Source organism: Aplidium turbinatum, chromosome 17, assembly GCF_918807975.1.
Source record: "Aplidium turbinatum chromosome 17, kaAplTurb1.1, whole genome shotgun sequence".
Lineage (NCBI taxonomy): Eukaryota > Metazoa > Chordata > Ascidiacea > Aplousobranchia > Polyclinidae > Aplidium > Aplidium turbinatum.
Window position 1 is genome coordinate 10,355,881 of NC_137488.1, and position 23,012 is coordinate 10,378,892.

Sequence of the window (23,012 nt, forward strand, 5' to 3'; positions counted from 1 at the left end):
TTTATAATCGTAGAAGTTGTTCAAGAATTCCGGGCGACGATCTTCCAGGACGTGGTCTGGATGAGCGTCCAGAGTGTGGAGCATATTTTTCGCTTGATCGGTGTAACTTTTCTACGCTTGAGTGCGACATTTTGCGTTTTTTTTTTTTTTTTTTTTTTTTTTTTTTTTCCTTTTTTTTTTTTTATTCGAGAGTTCAATCAGTCGATTTTTCAACATTTTCTTGCCATGATCCCATCTTATAAGCACGTCTGGTGGTTCTATTTGTGGTACGTTTATGGTCCAATTTTCCCAAGCCGTTTCGAGCTCTGTTATGACGTGAGCATATTCTAATATGCTGTTATTGATTTTGTATGAATATTCACCCCATTTGGTGTGTTGTTGATATTGGAGATGAATTATTGGTAATGTGCAGTGGTCTGATGATGTGAAGTATTCATGTTTGATGTTATGATAATTTTCAAGTGCATGTTCATTTATGTATATTCTATCTATCCTGGTCTTACTGTTGTGGTTTTGGCGCGTGAACAGTCTTTTGTAAGGATATTCTTGTCTGAATATGTCTGTCAATTGGTTATGATGTATTAATGTTCTAAGTGCTGTTTTATCCGGTGTAGTGAAGAAAAATTGCGGCTTAGCAGTGTCCAACGGATCAAGGATCACGTTAAAATCACCAAGTAAGACCACATGTTGATGTTCATATTCCAGCATAGCCTCGGAGAGCAGTTCAAAACATGACTTTCTCTCTCCGCTGCTCTGCGGAAGGTATGCATTGAATATGTTTATGTTATTTTTCCAATGAAATCCAATGTTCCAATGTTATTTTCCAACAAAATCCAATGTTTATGCATTGATCAACACGATCCCCTGATCAACTCGATGCAGCCTCGAAACTTCTACCCCAATTTGCTATTTTTACCGGTAATGTGGCCTATCAGTGCCTCTGGTTTCGATCGCTAGCCTCCCCGACCCAGCTGGGCGAACCTGCCTCAACGTCTGGCTAGTGCACATCCGTTCTCGCCGAATGAAAGCTTACTCTTCTCCAGTGAGTATTAATTACACTCCCACCTATATACATATATATATATATATTTTTTTTTGTATTACAGTATAACTTATTGATTCATCGAGCCTCTGCTCCACATTTTTATTGAATATTCGTCTGCCACGAGAGCCAAATTATCCTTAAATGGTTCGACTCTCTTCCTCGTGGGAGACCCCAATTTTATCCGCTCTGCCTACTGGCAGACCGGGTATAAGAGTCAAAGTACCTGCGCGAGGACGCGTGAAGGAGACGTGGGCGCTGCCCGGCGGTCAATTACTGCCGGTTCCAGCGTCCACACGCGACGGGTCGCCCGGTCCGTCGCAGGGCTTCTTTCTGGGCAATGCAGAAAGAGCCTGTCTCCCTGTCCCGTTCCGCCATTCTAAATTTGCGGACGGGTCATGTAACGTTTTCGATCCACACTCTCCCTCCACAGGTACCTAGACTCCCCAGCCTGGCCCTCGCGACCTAAGCTGGTGGACTTACCCCTCCGGGTGCATTGTCACCCCATAAATCACGCCGCTCCCCGCCGCCGCGGGGTGTGGCAGGCCGGTTTCCTGAAGTCTTCGACCTGGCTATGTTTGTTTGTGCTCTCTCACCGTGTCAATCTTTTGTACCGTGAGCTACTGATGCGAATAAAACAGTTCAACACTAGTGGTGCGATACTGACGAGCCCAGCCTCATGGGCGAAACACGGTGTCTATCGCTGTCAATTCTTGCTACAAATCGGCTGCCGAGAAACTGGTTTATAGACATAAGTTGATGATATAAGATGATGAATTTTAAGACAATTGATATAAGGTTATGACGTCTAAACCGTTTGCTGTCTTGCGCGCTAGGATAGGCTACTTACTGCAACGTTTCTGTTATTGGGGAATAAGTTTCTGATCACTGAAGTCGTCTTTTCTATGACGTAGCCCCTCCACAAGTGAGCCCGGCGTTCCAAGCTTTCCAGACGCGGAAGGATCCTTCGATTGAGAGGGAAGCCACTTTTCTAGCCACCTCTGCTACCCCACGAGCAGGAACGCCCAAGGCCGTCAGAGCTCGCCGGCAGGTTTGCCCAGCTGGGTCGAGGAGGCTAGCGATCGAAACTAGAGGCACTGATAGGCTACATTACCAGGAAAAAGTATAAAATTGGGATGGAAATTTTGGTGGAAAGAAAAGAGCTAACAAAACCAGCAGGCTCCAGGGCAGAGGACATTGTGAAGAAAGGGTCGTTCTTCCCGGCTATCAGCACAAGGCTGAGCACTCACTAATACAGCGAGCAGTTGCAATTCGCTAACCCAGGCCCGGATTTAAGGGGGCAAAAGGTGCAGGTGCCCGGGTCCCCCGACGTGGAAAAAATGTGGTTTTGTGTTATAATTTTTTTTTTCAGCCTTTGAAGTTTGTGCAAAAAGCTGTGCAGTGCAGTGCTGGATTAATGCTACTGTAGACGTAGGGATGGTTTTTCGCCCCGTAGGCTTGAAAAATTTTTTTGCACGGGGGCCCCCCGATCTAAAAGTGCCCCGGCCCCCCATCAGATGAATCCGGCCCTGCGCTAACCATAACGGTGTAGCTTCCACGCTAGCCATTCAGACCATCCAATCAACAATATGTTTCTAGGCAGCCGATTTGTAGCAAGAATTGACAGCAATAGACACCGTGTTTTGCCCATGGTGTCTATCGCTGTCAATTCTTGCTACAAATCGGCTGCCGAGAAACATATTGTTGATTGGACGGTCTGAATGGCTAGCGTGAAAGCTACACCGTTATGGTTAGCGAATCGCAACTGCTCGCTGTTCTAGTGAGTGCTCAGCCTTGTGCTGATAGCCGAAAAGAACGCCTCTTTCTTCACAGCATCAAACGTTGTTAAATCATTCATTACTTGATATTCACGGGCACTGACATAACAAGGCAAATTGTGCAATCTTCTGAATGAATCATTGATTGATTGATTGAATCTTTATCCTCGGACTGGGAAAGCTTCTTGCAGAGCTTAATCCTGGCAGTTTCGCATACTTGTAAAGGCTTTAAATCACTGACGCAGGCCCGGTCACCGAGATTGACAGAGTGAAGTTTCCGATTGTTGAAGTCTTGTTGCCGGGGAACTATTCCATCCATTAGATGCCGCTGAATGGAGAGCAGTCCTCAACGTGCGTTGCTCAAGCGCACACCCCGAGAGTCACGTCACGTAATCATTGCAAGCAACACGTAATCATATTGGTATGTTTGCGCCAACAGAAAAAAAAGTATTGAATTATACCAGAGCCACTAGTGGCTCTGATTATACGGCATGGCGCCATCCAAACAAATAAACTAACTTGACACTTTTATCTTGCCCTTACTTTTTCCTTAAAAACTTCCTTTGCTCCATGGTATTTGCTATTTCATCACGTGATTTATCAATTTCATTTTTTGATAACTCGTGTGAATGCTGGATTGCTGGGTGGTGTTCGTGTAGCAAGTGTTTTACCTGCATCAGAGGAATTTTACAAATTTGTTTGAATTTTGCAAATAGTTTAAGGCTAGTATATATTTTGAAGTATTTCTATCGAAGTTGCTCACTGGGATATTGCAAGGATTTAATCAGGTATAGTATATTTGACACAGAGAAAGGAATAATTTTATTTCTGTTTTTGTACTTAGCAGGATATTCCCATTTTAAAAGTTTCTGGTTTGAATTTTTAGTGATAGTATTGCTATCCTCACCTATTAGATACAGTACATGTAATTGGGTTTTTTTGCAGAAAAGGGTGTTTTAGAATATGACATTTAGGCACCTAAACTGTGGCACCAATAGATTTAAGTGCCATTCCGAGTGAAGTGTACCGGTAACTTACCGTATTATATTGTGCGTTTGGTTGTTGCAACAGTACAGTATATTTTAGACCTCATAACAATGCTCATATCCAAAAATATCATGGATTTTCTGTTTGAAGGTGGTTATATCTACGACACTATAGATATGTAGGCTATTGCTGTTTTATACAAATTTTGTTATTGAAAGTGGCTTTATTTATGTATGGCACAGTACTGTAAGTTTACGGTAGTCACTTCTAACTTTATATTTATTCCGCTTTTATTGCACATATGTGCAGTCATGCAAATAATTGCAACAATAACCACTGTGTTCTACTTTGACGTCAATATTAACATTAAAAAATAGTTATTCTTGGGCAGTGTGGCTAGAATAAGAATTTTTGTCCCGATTTAAAGAACCTCCAGAGCTGTTAGAAAGAGAGGAGAATTTGCGGTAACTTACCAACTGCAGTAACTCCTGGACAATTATTATGCTTAAAACCTAGAAGTCTTAGCCCAACTCTCTCTGACAAGATTGAAAAATATTTGCAGAAGTTTTGATCACTGACTTTGGCACTGCTTCATTTTTTATGGCCGTGGCTATTTTAGGCACTTTTTTCTTTTCTCATCTTTTGCTTTGAAAGAGAAAAAAGGATACGTCATGACCGGTCAAATAGTGTTTCAGATTAAAAGACCGGAGCCGGTCAAATAGCCACTGCCTTTTTTTATCTCAATTTTTGTTGATTGCAGTTTCTGCAAACATTTTAAAATTTTCTGCAAACAAACAAAAACTCTTAGAATCATTACCAGAATTTTTAAAATGTTTGCGGAAACTCCGATCAACCCTAACCCTTTTAAAATGTTTGCGGAAACTCCGATTAACCTTAACCCTTTTAAAATGTTTGCGGAAACTGCAATCAGCGACTTCAGCAAACTCTTAGGATCTTGACCGGAAATTTTAAAATGTTGCGGAAACTGCTGAAAAACAGAAACTGCGATCAGCGACTTCGGCTTTGTTCTATTTTTTTTCTCGATCTTTTCAGTTTGTTTGTTTGCGGAAACACCCTAACCCTTTTAAAATGTTTGCGGAAACTCCGATCAACCCCAACCCTCCTTTTAAAATGTTTACGGAAACTGCAATCAGCGACATCGACAAACTCTTAGGATCATTAATGGAAATTATAAAATGTTTGCGGAAAAACGGAAACTGTGGAGAAACGATAACTGCGATCAGCAATGTTCTTTTTTTTTTCTCTCATTCTTTTCAGTTTGTTTGTTTGCGGATACCGATACAATTCAATTTATTTTTCTTTGTCGGAAAACAACAGCAATGATAAAGTTACCAACAGTTTACGGGAATAAAACCAACAAAAGAAAACGGACACCAAAAGGAAAAGAATACCTAAGCAATTCTTCGAATGCGATACCCTAACCCTTTTAAAATGTTTGCGAAATCTGCGATCAGTGACTTCGGCTTTTTTAAATATTTTCTCTCGATCTTTTCAAGGTACAAACTGAGGGTGCAAATTGTCCATGGTACAAATTAGGTTGCACCCCTCTTTGTCGCGTTAAGTGGCTTGTCAGTAATGTGTGTGAAGTTTCATAGGACCTTGGTCCTTGATTCTACACAGCTTTAACTCACTTTTTTTTTAGAAAAACTTGCTTCACATTTGAGGCTATCTGTACAGTACTTCGTCTATTTAGTGAAGTATAATCTTACTTGTGCTCAAGTAATTGCATGTGTTATGAACTGGGCTGCAAATTTTTCTTGTCGAACAATCAAGTATTCTGCGTTTGTGGAATAGGGATGCACAATACAGAATATCGAATCTTAAAGATTCAAATCTCAATGTATTCGAATCGCATTTGCAGTTTCTTTTCGGATATCAGGATTCCAAAATAAATCTGTTAAATGAACAGTGTGCGACGTTAAACAAATGTAAAGTTGATATTTTCCGTGTTGCGCGCCGACTTTTTTCTTCATGGACTGTTTGTTCCAAGCGACTTTTTTCTTCCTTCATAGGGTTTGCGCAGTTATCAGAACTGCAGAGTGCAGACATGCAGTGCATTTTCGTGTGACCGTATAATGATGCTTGATGATGCTTGATTTATCATATGTTATACTCTGTTTGATATGTGATACTAATACAATTCAAAATAATGTACAAATATTTTTGCTTTTTGTTCGATATTATTTGGAAAAAATTGCAGTGTAATTTAAGAATAGATTCGAAATTCTGGATTCGAAATTAAGTACCGGTATTCTAGAATAGCCAGGTATTCTGTATTGTGCATCCCTATTGTCAAATAGTAATATGATGTCACATTGTCACAAGCTTGAGTCAGATAAGCGTTTGGCCACGAATTACCGCATAAGTTGTGTCGATGTACGTCAGAGTCAATTACTTAAGTTTTCAATAGCATGGTGGTTGAGTGATTGCAAAAGAGTATCAAGCGCTAAGTTGTGTACGGTACCTACCAGACATGTATATTATTTGTTTTGCTCCAGGAAGAGAACTGTTGTAAACGTGAAACTGAAGATCACAAACGAAAAAGCCCTTAGGCCAAACAGCTAGCGTAACCTACTGCGTGATAGAGATTTTTTCCTTTTGCATTTCTTTAGTCTCGCTTAGTATGGTACATAAATGGTTATGCACATACCCTCACGCAAATACAGTTAGGAGCAAAATATGCAAGTTACCAAGAAACACAGTTCTAAGATAAAGTGAAAATGAACTGGCACAGATAAAAGAAAACGGAACAATACTACAATAATACAAAACAACGGCGTTATGCTACAGTGTTTTAGGTGTGCCAAGATGGCAAACAAGCCTCTTCATACAACATCGCACCAAGTAGATGAAATCATGTAAAGTAACACAAGAACGAATTAATTAATAACAGTGAAAGGAACAAACATTAGTAACAAGATAAACATTAATTCCAGGGCATGCTTGCTGCTAGATCTTGATTTTGCTGCCTCTGTATGACTTTAGACCAGAGATTTCCAATACTTTTTTTTGAAGATAGAAATGCCAACCATTTGGGAAATAGGGTATTTTCTAGATGTAAAAAACTTGCATAATAATTATCCCACAGAGTCAAATTGTTAATTGGCTCATACAAACTGGCATAGACGACGTTGACAACTAAAAGTGGCCTACTTCGGTTATTTTATCTACAAGAGATACCCGTTGTGTCAAGTAGCATGGAACGTGTACGGCGAAATGTTTGATGCCAGGCGTTAGAACTTCAATCTAAGCATTTTCCTGCAGTGTTCAAAATGTTCTTCTGAAAGAGAACTCCTTTCCATAAAAATAGCAGCTTTTTTATCTGTATTTCAGAACATCTGGTCAGAAACTAGGCTGTTTTCTAGATGCAAAAAACTTTCCTAACACGTATCCAACAGAGTCATTTTAACAGAGCAATATTGTTAATTGGCTCATACGGCAAATACAAACTGGCATAGATGTTGACTGTTGATAACTAAAAGTAGCCTCAGAGGTTATTTCATCTATAAAAGAAACTCGTTGTGTCGAATAGCGCAAAACGTGCATGGCGATATGTTTGATGCCAGGCATTAGAACTTCGATCTTGAAAAGTATTTTCCCGCAGTGTTCAGAATGGCGACAGGGACGCCTTGGGAATTTCTCGAGTGAAGCGTCGCTTTTAGGCCTTGCCTTGAAGTACCTGGCGCAAGAAAATTAACGTAAGTCAGCACTCTTATGATTGCATCACATGATGTCCCCCCCGATTGTTCCTCGACCTGACTTGACATCCTCTCTCAGTTTTTTTTTTCGTAAAGCACGGCGTTTGTTGAATAGTGACGGCGCGTAGAGCGACATTGCCGTCAAAAAAGGCAACAATTGCAGCCCTGGTTATTAGCAGTAGCAAAGGCATCACAAAACCTTTGTTTATAGTGTATGTTTGTGCAGCAAATATTGAAACACTGGCACCATGTTTTGTTTTATAAATTTGACTTAGATATTTTAATCATGTGCCACTGATATTTCTGCAATATATCCTTCCATGGTATATTGTGGTTGTGTGATCACTGTACTATTAATGCCGTGTGAAAAAAAACTTGCTGAAAGCAAGAGCCTAAGTGGATGCCATTTCATAATTTTGATCTTATATGGATCAATCAAAGTGCTTTGTCTCCTATTGGTCGGTGATCACATGGTTAGACAAAGAAACCTTAAACTTTGTGATGTGACTTAATTTCAATTGCAAAACATTGTGTTGTTATATAAAAATTTGAAATATTTTTTGCAACAGCTTTACAATGCTATATATATTATTCTCTGCAATACATCATTGGTTTTAGTATAATGTAAAATAGCTATAATATAAATGTGCTGGGAATGTAGTGTTGTTGATTAGGATACAATTAAATTTCAGAAATATCACTCTTTCAAATGAGTTCAACCTCATGATATAATGAAAAGCAATCTTTTGAATAAGTTATTTGCTTTGAAGTTGTATATTAATGCTATTGTTAAGACAAAACAATATTACAAAATAATATATATAATACTGTTAAAGTGGTTAAAAACTGTTAACACTAGTGCAGATATATAAAGGGGCTGTTGGATTTTGTAGTGATTACTTCATAAAAAAATTCAACAAAAAAACAGGTACATATAATTAAGATGTTGTATAATTATTTGTACTTTTTAGACTCTTCAAACCAGTTTTGCAATTTGTGATATTTGAGGTTGAATAGGAATTGTGTGCAGATACATGACTTGACTTCCATATACACTGAAACTGTTGGACAATGCAGGAAGATTTCATTTTTGTTATAAAAACGCATTGTATCTGCTGAAGTTCTATCAAGATGGAGAATTGTGACAGCTTTGTCAAATGAGCTTTCAGTTTGCTTACCCTTACAAGTAGTGTAATAGTGGCTGTAATTGGTTTATAAATTTTTTTAGGAATGAAATTCAAATGTGACTTAAGTCTTCAAGATACATGATCTTAACATGAAACTGAGATCTGTTTTTGTGCTTTCAATCAGCTGAATTTTGTATTGGATACAAGTTTTTGATTTGTTGCAATTTCAAGAGCACTGTGATTAGTAATCATGTGAAAAGCTTCATTGAGATATGGAAGCAGTGCAATGAGTACTGCAAGTAATTTTCTGGTGACTTGCAAACTTATTTGTATGGTATCTTAGCGGTTTTTGAATTGATGCAAGTAAATTCAATGTATTGTTGAAAACGGAAAAAAAATGTGAGATAACAATTTCAGAATGGATTACCATGAATTCATTTGAGAAATCAGTTTAATTGCTAACATGTTGGTATCTACACAAAATCCTTTTGAAAACAGCTGTTTTTTGGGATTTATGCAAGCACACACAATGTACAGAACTACAAATATTGTTGAAACTGAGAAAAACGTAAGATTTTTGAATCTGACACTTTTACATGTCAAAAGTATGGAGAATTGAAAAGTTACAGATAAGCCTTTCTTGCTTACAAAGACATATGGAAGGATCTTCATTTGTTGTAAGGGAAAGTTGCTGTCATTGTGCTGGAAAAGAATTTAAATAAGATAAACAGACCAATAGCATGCAAACACCAGCATTTCTGTGGTAATGATATTTCTTGATTATGCCTAATCATGGTTAAAAACTAATGAATCAAAATTGAAGTGAAACTGCAGTGATATGTTTGTTTAGTTAAAACCACTAAAAGTTTTTTTTACTTTATAAAAGATTGTGCCATGCTATATACACTACAGTAGCAAAAGTACAGTAGTACTATGAATCCCTACCATAACATAACAATGTAACTATCATAGGCCTAATGTGGAATAGCAAAGCAAAATTTTATACACCATGTTGAGTTGAGATTTTTGGCAAGAGCTTGTGCTTACAATATGCAGCCCTAATGCACTTATTGGGGCTGTTTGAAACAGCGACCTTTTTAACTCTTTTGTCTAAAGTTTCAAATTGTGTTTGTTGTATTGATGAAGAGTTTTATTCTAAGCTGCTATTCTTTCTTTTTATTTTGTTCAAAACAGTTTTGCTCATTCAAAACGTTTTATTCATACATTGGCTGTTGTATGGATAAATTACAAAACTTGGATTTTTTAGTCATACTTTGCAATTATTTAACTATTCTTCCGTGATACAGTGTACCAGGAACTATTCTTCTATAGGCTTAGTATCTGGTCAATGGTCATACAATACTTTTCATACTTGTGTGGAAATCTATTCGGTTTTAAAGGTTTAATGCTAAGTAGTGGAAAAACTTTTTTTTTGGAACCATGCTTACTTGGACAATGGAAAACAGAATTGCTTGCCTGAGCTTACTTTCAGGTTGTAATAGTAGACTATGGTGCATGAATTAGTGCTGATGACTGTTCAAAAGAAAGAGGAAAATTGCCACTATATATAGGCTATATGTATAACTATATCCAGTGGCGTATCGTTTCACTTAAGATGTAGCAGTTAAATACTGACTGCTTGATGTAGCAAGCAGAGCCAAACATCAACAGCAAAAACTGAAGAAAAAGTTTTATGTAGCCGCTTGCTCAGGTTTCTTGTAAAACAATCAAGCTAAAAAGTTTGGCCTTATGATTGTTTTACATGAAACTTAATGTGATACATAACTTTTTCTTGTCTGGTTTTGCTGTTACTATATAAAAATATCCAGCTATTACAACTACAGTGGTTTATGCAGTAAGCAGAGCCAAAACATTTCCAGCAAATAACAAGAAGAAAACGTTTTGTGCTACCTAAACTTTCATGTCAGACAATTGTTGGGTGCAAACTGGAAAAAAGTAGAATTGATACCAGCTAATGGAAAGCAATTGGTTGAAAACGTGAAATGTCAAAAAGTCCATAATTGTTTGCCAGCAACAAATGGTCAATATTCTACTTTACCCGTTTGATTTTTATATATGCATTTTTCAATTTGTGTCTGACAGTTGCCTAACATGAAACTGTAGGTAGCGCAGAATTGTTCCTTGTTTTTACTGTATATGTATGGAATGCTTGTGGATAAAATTAAATTTGATTTTTGAAATGTGCTGACAAATACTGCGGAATGGCCCGTTTCGGCGAGTCCGATTCGACGAGTCCGATTCGACTAGTCCGATTCGGCGAGTTCCCTATTCGGCGAGAGCCTTTTTCGGCGAGTGCCCTATTCGGCGAGTTTTTGAAATTTTTAAAAGGAAATTATCGGGTACCGTAGCCTAATTACAATTGCCGTTTTTACATAGTTTTAACATCGCTAAACGTTGAAATCGTGCAGAAAGGAATAAAAATAAAATGTTTGAACTATTAAATTAAAATTCGTCATGTCAGTTCAGTTGTTTTTATTTTTGACCATCATATCAAAAACAATACACGTCGACATAGCAAAGGTGTAGAAAAAGGTAGAAGCGACAAAACGCGAACGTTAAAACGTGCTTGTGACCGAAGTAAGTTATTGAGTTGAAAGAAATTTGGTACGGTCGCAACACCTTCAGAAAAATTTAAGATATGAAGGGAAAATAAAACAAAGAAAATGTTACAAAAAAAATCATGCTTATGTGTATAAGTTAGTACTTTTGAATAGTTAAAATGATTAGTTTGGATCAACAAATGAGAACCCATTGTAGTAACAGAATGAAAAGGCTAACCAAATGTGTGGCCTATCGTTTTAACGTCGCTAAACGTTGAAATCCTGTAGAAAAGAGAACTTTGCTGACTAGGATACGTTGAAACTGAAAAACATTCACAGAAGCCCTACGATACGTTGCATTTTTAAGATAATGTATTCAGACGTTGAATCAATGTACAAATGAAATGTTATGCTAAATGGGTTCTTGGAACAATTCGAAGGGCTTCTGTGAATGTTTCTCAGCTTCAACGTATCCTAGTCAGCAAAGTTCTCTTTTCTACACGATTTCAACATTTAGCGACGTTAAAACGATGTTAAAACGGAAATTTTTGCTGGTTGGGATAACTGGGCTACGGTACCCGATAATTTTTTTTAAATCCAAGCTGTAGGCCACACATTTGTTGATCCAAACTAATCATTTTAACTATTCAAAAGTGCTAACTTACAGACATAAACATGATTTATTTTATTTTTTTTTGTAACATTTTCTTTGTTTTATTTTCCCTTCATATCTTAAATTTTTCTGAAGGTGTTGCGACCGTGCCAAATTTCTTTCCATAGGCGCCGACTTTTCAAAAAACCTTGGGGGGCGAGAAAGGTGATAACGTCATAACCATAGCGTTATTTACTCAATTAAAATAGTCTTTGATTAAGCTTAGTGTCGTGTTTATATTAACAAATAGGTCGCAAACCGAATTTATTAGAAGCGCTGCTTGAAAGGATTAGTTTTACGCATGCAGTACGCCTAGTCCTAAAAATTTTGATATTGTTAGCTCATAATTGGAACTGTTGGAAAACAAGCCGATTCATTTTCTTTTCGTGCGAGTGAACAACAACGATCAAGACAGTGAAGTTATCGAAATAAAACGCAAAAAATCATGATCTCAAGCAGAGTGAAAACCCGGTATCAGTTTTATTAACCTCGTTTCGCTAATTACTTACTTTCAAAGCGTTGACAACGGCGAAGTGTTTTCTCTTCTGTTTTTTATCGAAAGTCTTTATAGTCTTTTATTGAATACAGTAGGCTATACTCGAGTAAAGGTCGAGATGTTCGCAAGTGATTTTCACCTCAAAAAGACAAGTTCAACTAACACGGGACAAGCTGTTGTCTCCAGCTCAGCAATTTTCAAAATGAACGCACTAAAAATTATTGTCGACGTAGATTACGGATTGTGAAATCGCGTCGGCTTAAGTGAAAGTTTTGAATACGTTTATTTGCAGTGATTCAAACTTAATTTTCAAATTCAATGATTTCTTGTCAATTCTAAACTTTATGCACTTGTTGAGCAATATGCAAAGCTCACGAGACAAAACAGAAAGAGGAGATCATTTTTTTATTTTTGCGTGTAGGATATAATCGTTCTTATTATTACGTAACATTCCATGATCGTTAAAGTCGATGTCAAACCTTAGCGGTCGCATAAAACAATGATGTCAGGTTGGCTAGGTGATAAATAGCGGTAAGAGACGTCGTTAATGCAGGCAATATCTGCGACCAAGACCATTAAACACCTTTTCTTTTTTCGGTTTTCAATTTAATTCTCACACATTGCAAAAACAATGCGTTCTGTTGAATCACAATTGATCTCACAGCGGGAAGACCTCGTTGAAAATAGCGCGTCTAATTTAGCTGGTTTACTTAATATTGCAGTGAATAGTTACGTGACTATTCCAGCAGTACTCTACCATCTACTTTGAAATTTCCATACCGTATGAGATAGCCATGCGATCAGCTGCTGTTTTGCGGGCAAGAGCAACGTAGGCTTTTCTTGCTTTCGGCATTCTTTAAGTCCGTTTAAATTATCTAAATCTCCTTCGCGAAGTGTTTTATATTTGAAACACCACTTGTCATCACCATTTTTGTTGCCCCTCAACCATAAATTTACGGGGGGCGCCGGCCCCCCCTGAAGTCGGCGCGTATGTTTCTTTCAACTCAATAACTTACTTCGGTCACAAGCACGTTTTAACGTTCGCGTTTTGTCGCTTCTACCTTTGCTATGTTGACGTGTATTGTTTTTCATATGATGGTCAAAAATAAAAACAACTGAACTGACATGACGAATTTTAATTTAATAGTTCAAACATTTTATTTTTATTCCTTTCTGCACGATTTCAACGTTTAGCAACTATGTAAAAACGGCAATTATAATTAGGCTACGGTACCCGATAATTTCCTTTCAAAAATTTCAAAAACTCGCCGAATAGGGCACTCGCCGAAAAAGGCTCTCGCCGAATAGGGAACTCGCCGAATCGGACTAGTCGAATCGGACTCGCCGAATCGGACTCGCCGAATAGTAGCAGACCCCAAATACTGACCCCCGATACCGTACATGAATGGTTTACTGCTAGTATTGAAATATTATATGATGCTCTTGGAGTTATCATAACCATCGCATGATGTTGATGGGTTAATGACATGCATCATCGCCCATTTGATGTCACTTGAAATGGGATTACAGGGTGAACAGAAAGTCCTTGGACTATTTTTCATTTTATGTTTAAACATAATACATATTATTGAATGTCACTTAGATGCCTTTTAAATGCTAAATATCTTGCTAAACTCTAAAATTTAAGTCTCATTGTAAGGTCTAAAATAAGCTAAGGAGAAGCCATCATTCAGCTCCATCGCGTGAGGAAAACCAACTCCGAGATTATTAAGCTCTATACAGTTGACAAATCCACCGTTTACCATGTTGTGAATAGATTTAAGGAACTTGGTGCATCTGAAGATGAGAAAACAGCAGTTCCTTACACCTCTCCAAAAGCAATTAGGAGACTTGATAGAGCACAGATTCTTCTCAGAGAACTGAAGGCAGGCATGGCAAGGCAAGAGATCATTTTTTCAGACGAAAAACTCTTTACAATTGAAGCTCAGTACAATAATCAGAATGATAGAATTTATGCAAAGTCATCAGCAGATATTGAAGATTCTGTGAGAACAGTTTATTCCATTAAAACGTCTTCTGTTGTGGTGTGGACCGCCATCTCCAAAGCTTGGAAGTATGTTTTGATTTCCGTGGAACAAGGGGTTAAAATGAATTCAGATTGCTACATCAATGATATTTTGGTTCCAGCCCGTGAAGAGATGAACGAACACTGATCTTTGATCAGGCCTTCACCTTCCAACAAGATGGTGTGCCACCCCACACCTAGGGATGGGCAATATAGAATTTCGAATAGTTGCAATCCGAATATCTAATTATTCGAATTGGAATGACATTTCGAATCGAATTTTCCAAACCGAAATAAAAATATCTGCTTTTGCAACTACCAACATTTTTTATCGATTTTTTGCCGATCAATTACATTCGGCTCAGCGATAGCTATTCGGAACGGCTAGCCAGCTCTCTACCAGTGCGGTTTGTAGATGTCGGAAGACCGTTGTGCTGTGGGTTTTCATCGTACGAAACATGGAACACAATGCAACTCTGGGTGAGGCTACCGCTACACCTAGTGTCATAAGTTCCGCAACAATGCAGCAATCCAATGAAATGGATGATCTATTGAGCTCCGGTGTTGAAGCGACAAATACTTCAGCATCAAGTAACGACAACGAACAGCTTTCAGCTGTCGAAGAAAACCGATCGTACCACAAAAGTGCCAAACAGCGATGCAATTGAATGGTAGAACAAAAATAAAAAAAAGTTGCCGCTGTTGTTTGATCTTGCAAGGAAGTATTTAGCCACTTCTGCATCCTCAGAAAGATCCTTCTCGATTGCTGGATTAACAACATCAAAACTGCGATTGTGGCCGACTGGTGAGCAATTTAAAGCGTTAAACATTCTTCACTGCCACAAAGACATGCTCTCCTAGGCAGTCACTGTTGTTTTTCGTTTTGTTGCCACTTTTCTATTATGTGTCTTCAATAAAACCAGAATAAAAACAAAGCTTTTTGACATTTTCTGACATTAAAAAAAATTATTCTAGAATAGGTATTCGAAATTCGAAAAATTATTCTAGAATAATTCTAGAATAGCTTATTCTTCTATTTTGCCCATCCCTACCCACACCTCAAGAGACTCAGGGCTGGTGCTCGTCAACTTTCAAGATTCTGGAACAAGGAAATGTGGCCTCTCTCATCACCTGATTTGAATCCTGTGGACTTTTGTGTGTGGTTGTTATTGGAGGCAAAGGCCTGTTCCGTTGCTTACCCAAGTGTTGATGCTCTGAAGCAATCACTCCTGCGGGAATGGTCCAAAATACCTCAGAATGATCAACGTGCCGAAAACTTCTGACAAAGAATTGAGAGAGTTATCCAAGTGAAGGGAGGCCACATTGAAAATAAATAAATATATTCCTAGTATTGTAAGCTCTCATTGTGATACCTTTTTGATGAAATTAATTTTAAGAAAAGAAATTTTATTTATTTTCTATTGATAAATCGTTAATAAGTTGGTCCAAAGACTTTCTGTTCACCATATAAAGAAGAGCAGCAAAATGACATCACATAATATTTGAACAACTTGTAAAAAATATTTCGTGATTTGATTAAATTTTATGACATTCTCTATTGCCCAGCATTTATGTAAACTTATTCCGGTCTGTCTAACAGTATAAATTATTGTAGGTCGACTAAAGACTTTCATCCGCATTATCAATTCAAGGATAATCTTCAACAAGCAACATGAAGCGCCAAAGTGACAGAGAAAGTCCATCGCGCGTCAAAAAGTATCGTGCTCGCAGTCCATTCAACCACCGTTCTTATCGAGATCATAGGTTGGTGAAAGGCAATTTAGAAATAAGCTTAAGGCTTTTAGCATGCTACAAATGTCATGGCAAATAATTGTGGTTGTTATTGTTGACAAATCACACTAATAATGAAGAGAGAATGAGCCTGAAACCCTGTACATTCAGTCTAAAGCAGCAAGAGAAATTGTGGAGTGGTGATACGTGTCCATATTAAATTAGTACAGTTAAAGACGCTAGGTACACACTACACAGCATAAAAGTCTACCACACTGACGAATAAACTAGCCCCCTCCCTCGTACAAAAAAGACTAAAAACAACGAGCTATTTACAGATTGTATATCCTGTTTTTTAATTTTTTGTTAAGGTCTATTCAGCATAACACGCAGTCCCCTGTAAGTAGATGAACCAAACAAAGACTTTTCAAAGCTAGTCAGTAGTCAATTGCTAAATAACAGTGTGTATTTTCCTAATGCTCCTAGCAAAGCAATGTACATGGCTTCAGTCTCTGGGCCAACTACCCCCATGATAGTTTTGTCCCACTTGTATTTGAACCACTCTCCGGTAAATCTTACATCTTTTGAGTTTTTCTATCCAATTAGATTTACAGTTAGGGAACGTTCAAATATTATGTAACGCTTTTTTTTTGAATTTTTGACCCCCCCTCCCCCATGTAACGCCAACGTAACGTTTTTTTCAAACCCCTCTCCCACATGTAACGCTTTTTCACTACGAATTCAGCACAAAAAACTACCATTCCGTACTCGAAAGCATTACGTAACGTTTTGCTTGAACTCCCTCCCCCCGATGTGACGCTAACGTAACGCTTTGCATAAACCCCCCCTCCCCCTCGAAGGAGTTACGTAATATTTGAACGTTCCCTTAACAAAATATATTTGTCAACTCCCAATGAAACGGTTCTCAATTTTTATTTTCTCGTCTTAAAAGCGCTTTTTTTCACTCCAATTACTACATTTTTCCTTCACAGCATTTCTTCAACTGAACCGTGGTCTTTCTCTGCATCTATTTTTGACCCGCTCCTTATTACCTTTTTATAACACATGCACAACCTTCTTTTAAGTTCATTTGTGGGAATTAATGCACCACATGACATTTACTAACATACTTCGTGCTCTTTCAACAAAGCCATTCACTTTTGCTTGCAATACGATTTTTTTGTTTTTAACAAGTTTATTATTTTCAGCCCCAATGTACGAGAGTCTCGTTACAACCAACGAGATGCGAGGAGAAATGTCGCACCAAATCGATATCCCTCGCACCGATCTCCAGTTCGCTCTCCAAGATATTCACCTCCTCCCATCGAACCAGCCCGCTCAAGACGCAACTACCGTGACGCTGAAGATGTTTATTACACGTTGCTAGTTCGCAACTTCAGCTCTCAATTGTTAAAAGAAGACATACAAGAAAGCTTGGAGTACGAATTTCAAAGATTTGGCAAAGTAACTGTGAATGTTACTCGAGATTACAAAGGAGAGCGCGTAGCTTATGCGACTTTTCGTGATCCTGAGGATGCAAAGAAGTGCAAAAACGCTAAAGGTCATTTGGTGATGCATGATAGACGTTTGGCAATTTCGGTAGTAAATGAAGACCAGCAAGAAGAGCGTCTTTCGCCAAAATACAGATCTCCTTATAATCGCGATCTAGATTATTCTCCAAGAAGACGGTCACCCGTCGTAGACCGAACACCTCCACGACGTCGGTCTCCTAAGCAGATATACACGAGAGGTCGAACACCACCTAAAGAAAAATACCAATCAAGAGACAGACCTTACAATGACAGATTTTCTCCTCGGCCTAGAGTATCTGGAAGAGATAAGAGGGGTTCTGATGACCAGTCACCCCGCAACAGCCGTTATTCTTCAAGGGAGAGAGGCTCTTCAACAGAAACGCCACGATTGCGCAGCAGAAGTTTTTCTCGAGAGCGATCACCTGATTACAATGGCAGTCAGTCACGTGATCGGGGACGATCAAAAAGCAGCGATTCTTCAGTGGATAAGAAAGCGGACATAAGTGTCAAGGATAAAGATACTTCATCCACCCCTAATGTGTCTGGAGGATTTGATTCAAACTCTTTTCCAACACCTGGATTTGTGGAAAAGTCTATACCGCCTGAAGACGACCCCTTTGCAACCAGAACACTTTTTGTCGGCAATTTAGAAGCAGATGTTTCAAGTTATGATCTGGCTCGTATTTTTGAAGAATATGGAGACATTACCGATATTGATGTGAAACGAGCGGCAGGTGGCCAAGGGGCATACGCGTTCGTTAGATACACCAACTTAAACCAAGCTTACAAAGCAAAAGTTAATCTAAACGGAAAAACAATTTTGACTGGAACTAACGTTCGGATAGGTTATGGTAAAGTCATAGTCTCTTCAAAGATCTGGGTAGGTGGCTTGGGCGATTGGACAACGCTCTCTGACCTGGAAAGAGAATTCGACAGGTTTGGTGCCATTCGTCGTATAGACTTTCGGCGAGGGGATGACAGTGCTACGATTTCGTATGAAACTATTGATGCTGCTCAAGCAGCATGCAATCAGATGCGTGGCTTTTTGATGCCGAATGCAGAAACCCGTCTGCGGATAGACTTCATATCTTCAGAACCTGGAATGTCAGGTAAGGAAGGTTATTCACACTGGAGTAGACATGACAGCAAAGGTTACGACAATCACGGCCAAAACTACGGCTCGTCGGGAGATCGTTATTCTGCAAACAAATACAAAAACAACAGCACTCGATATCGAGGACGAAACGTCTTCTCAGATGATCGAAAAGGGGATAGACGCAATCGAAATTCCAGGAGCCCTGGTGGCAGATACGAAAAAGACAAGCCAAAGAAGTCAAGTATCCATGAAACCGCAATGACAGAACTGCAGCTTAAGCGATTTCACGCAAAGTCTTGCTACAGCTTGCATGACTTGTGTCAGGTGTTCGATCCGCCATGTTGGCAAGGTGGATTTGTATTAAAGAAAATTGCCTTCCCTGTGCTTTTCTTTATGCTCGAAGGGGACATGGGCATATTTAACACGACAACCGCGGATCCAAACAGCCCGACTGGCCGTCAGACCATGTTTCACGTCACAAAGAGAATGCGTTTGACCGACGATAAAGTGAAGGAAGTTAGTCGCAGAATGAAATACTGCGAGCGTAAGAGCTGCCTGATTGTTGCAGTGCCAGGGGTACCGGAAAATCTGAACATGAGTGGTACGATGAGTGGCCCATTGCCCACGCAACACAAGCCACTCCGTGGTTTAGTGAAATACTTCAAAGAAAAAAACGCTGCTGCGATTATATCTGTTCCTCTCATTGCTCCCAAACCGAAAGATGGAGACGGTGCTAACGAAAAGCCCAAAGAAAAAGAAGTTTCTGGTTACATCCATGCTTTTCCGCCTGGCTCTTTTGCCACTGAACAGCTGTTGAAAATTGGTCCATCGCTGCAACCGTCATTTTTTGCGGAAGAATTTCTGGTCGCTGTATTGGTCAAAGGTTCAACGTCAGCTTTGTTGTAAAAAATGCCTTCTCTACTATGGATGATACACGCCAAACAAAGTGACAATTTTTATAACATGTTTGGCAATTTGCTTTATATTCGAGAAGTGTTTTCTTGCGATCTCGAAGATGGTGGGTATACACCACCAACGATTCAAAATGTTCTTCTAGTGACTTGCTGCATTATCTACCACCACTGCGATCATAAGTTTTAATGATTACACCGGCAAACGAAATGTTGGTTTTAGGCTTTTTTGTTTCACTTTCAGATTATGTTTTTCTATGTAAATGCTGTCAGAGCATTCTCTTGGTATAAGTTAACAGCAAAAATTGAATTTACGCAACGCCGATTTCAATGTAAGACTGATGTAAGCTTATTGCTTTTAAGAATTTTGTGGGGCTGCAATTTCTCTATTAATTGCAACCCAACGTTTTAATCAAATGAGTTAATGCTTACAAAGAGATGCATTTTGTGCAAGACGGACTATATAGAGGCCATGACAACGTACAATGGGATTGTTAAAACTGGGGGCAGATAGTGACGTCATAGTGCCATTGTCTTCAATTGAACCGTACGTTAGGCTAATATTTATAACATTGAAACTAAAGCTGTGGCACTGTGTGGCAGCTTTAAAAAATTAATATGTTGTTACAGAACGGTAGCCTACTGAAAGTTGAAACACAAATCACCAAGTACGCTACTCGTCTTGTAAACAATTTATATATTTTTTAATCTCGAATCAAACGGGCCCACTACAAACTTGTTAAAGGAAAGTTGAAATACAAATCACCAAGTACGCTACTCGTCTTGTAAACAATTTATATATTTTTTAATCTCGAATCAAACGGGCCCACTACAAACTTGTTAAAGGAAAAATACAATTAAATCGTTCGTTTGATATTGTACCACACCAACATTGAAAATTGCGATGGATCAACCATGATAACACTGAGATATTTAAAAAAGTGGTAACTTCACTAGCAAAAACTATCTAAAAAAAACAATGCACCAGCTACTCGTAGCCAAGACTCGCTTAGTTAAAAGATTAATTGTTAACGTGTAAAAAGTAAGGTATCATTCACTAAGCCTTATAAACAAGTCGATATCGGAACAAGGCTGATACGCATCATCTTTAGTATACAATTTGACTAATATGCTAACCCGACTTATTGTAGTATTAATGAGAACACTCAAGAAAAAAAATTGATAAATATCCAGAAAAGCTCATAAACTAACGTTAACTAGTCTATGATAATTAATTCCCAAGCTTGAGAATTGTAAGTGTTCTAGTACTGGGCAACTTGAAATCCCGTCTCAGTCGGTTGTATGAGCTTCTGGACAAAGAAAAATATTCGAAGGACCTAACGATTGTTTCCACGGTGTATTTCTTTTTCACAGCCTGCATAAAATTCATAGATTTCATCTGTTGCAAAAGAATACTTTGTTGATGAGATAATGCAAGAATCTCACAGCTTCTTGAATTTGTGACCATCTGGAACATTTGGTACCCGGTCAGTTGGTCGACAGGACAATTGGTCGACAAGACAGTTGGTCGACAGGACGTTAGGTCGACAGAACGATTCATTTTAGGGTTAGGGTTAGTTAACTAACCTTAACTCTAACCTAACTCTAACCCTAACCCTACGCACTTAACCCTAACCTGTCGACCAACTGTCTTGTCGACCAATTGTCCTGTCGACCGTGCACCGAACATTTACTTGCTGATAGAGACGTTATAGAGCATTTTACTCCAGAATGAAATGCTTCAAAGCTCAGATTGTCATCAATTCTTAACACAAACTTGGGTATATCGGAATCTTGCATAAATTCCTTGCATTGAAAAACAAGCGTCTGATGAGCCCGAAATACAACATCATCACCTGCTAAAAAAGGAAATTGGACACTAAAAGCATTAGCCAGGACATTTTCAAAGCTCACAATAATGTCACTTTTGTCAAAACTTGGTAATTCATCAACAGGCTGATTGTGAGTTCCACTTAACGCCCTTTGAGTACTTCTAGGAAGAAATGGTGAGGAAGAAACTAAACTCACAGGGAAACACAGATGGTGGATACAAAGGTCTTACTTTCCCATACTTGATAGCCTAGTGGTAGGATAGTTTTCTGGCCAATGGCGTTCACAAACGAAGGTGTCCTTTGAATCAGGAATATTATCCCTTGGAATAGTGGCAAGCCATCTATCACGTTCCATCGGTTGGCATTTAGGCAGTTTAAACACTGCAACTTTATTTACTTCACTATAATTTCCATTGCACTTAAAGACACAGCACTTCTTAACCACATTTACAAGAGTAGGCTACTAATATATCACAAACAATGCTTCACAACGTAAAACAAATCAAATATTAGATTGAATCAAATATAGACTTATTAGGACGTTAAATAGCCTATCCATCAAGGCTGTTCGAAACAAACATATTTCGAAATACGGGTACTTACGGTGCATCCTGACTCATTACTAGTAAGGTAACCAGGTTGCTCAAGGGTAGACCCTCCGCCCTAATAGCTCAAATAACGACCAGCAATTCAATTAGGCTATGCTTGGATTTTGAAACGATTAAAAAACATATTTTGAAAAACCAAAACAAATCAAAGTAGGCTATTTCTAATTCAAATATCGATCTATTTCATCCTTATGCTGATAGGACACTGATAAATCACATTCCTACCAAGTTTAGAGTTGTAGCTTAAGTAGGCTACTGTACCGGTACTCATTAAAGTAAAATAATTCCTGACTACCCTGAACTAAACGCACTGCAAAATGGAAGCATCTGTAGAGAAATTCAATTGAAGACAATGGCACTATGACGTCACTATCTGCCCCCAGTTTTTACAATCCCATTGTACGTTGTCATGGCCTCTATATAGTCCGTCTTGATTTTGTGCCATGTAGTATTTACACTTGACGTGTCCGTGGATGTTTTATTATTCTCAACCACAACTGCTTTAGTTTTTGTGCATATCTTGAAGCTAGAAGTGGAAAACTTAGTTTTGTCCAGTTTTATAAGCTAGAACTGTACGTACAATTAGCTTCGAAGTACATTTACCACTTTTGGAATTGCGCTGCACAATGATAGCAATAACAAACCAACATGATGCTGCTCATATACCACCATTTTCGCTCTGGTCTTGTTTTTGTTTGAAATGTTTTCATTCCTCAACCAAATCGTGAGCCGACTGATTTTTGTGCCAAGCCATCTTAACCATTTTTTGGTTTAAGTGTTGACAAGGCAAATAAAGTTCTGTTTCTATTCATCTGACTGGTCTACTGAAGCTTGGCGAAGTAGTCGTAGTGTATTAGTGTATGAATCTTTAGTGTATATGAATCTTAGTGTAATCTTAGTAGTAGTCTAGTGTA

At 38.5% G+C, this 23,012-nt stretch overlaps 1 protein-coding gene across 1 annotated transcript; it reads left to right on the top strand.

Annotated features, from left to right (window-relative positions):
* The first annotated feature begins 3,476 nt into the window (after positions 1 to 3,476).
* Positions 3,477 to 22,909, top strand: LOC145786563 (RNA-binding protein spenito-like). The gene is made up of 3 exons (XM_082598241.1): positions 3,477 to 3,608; positions 16,004 to 16,152; positions 17,328 to 22,909. The coding sequence occupies exons 2-3, from the start codon at positions 16,061 to 16,063 to the stop codon at positions 19,651 to 19,653; spliced, it is 2,418 nt and encodes an 805-aa protein (XP_082454367.1). The 5' UTR covers positions 3,477 to 3,608; positions 16,004 to 16,060; the 3' UTR covers positions 19,654 to 22,909.
* Positions 22,910 to 23,012: the final 103 nt, after the last annotated feature.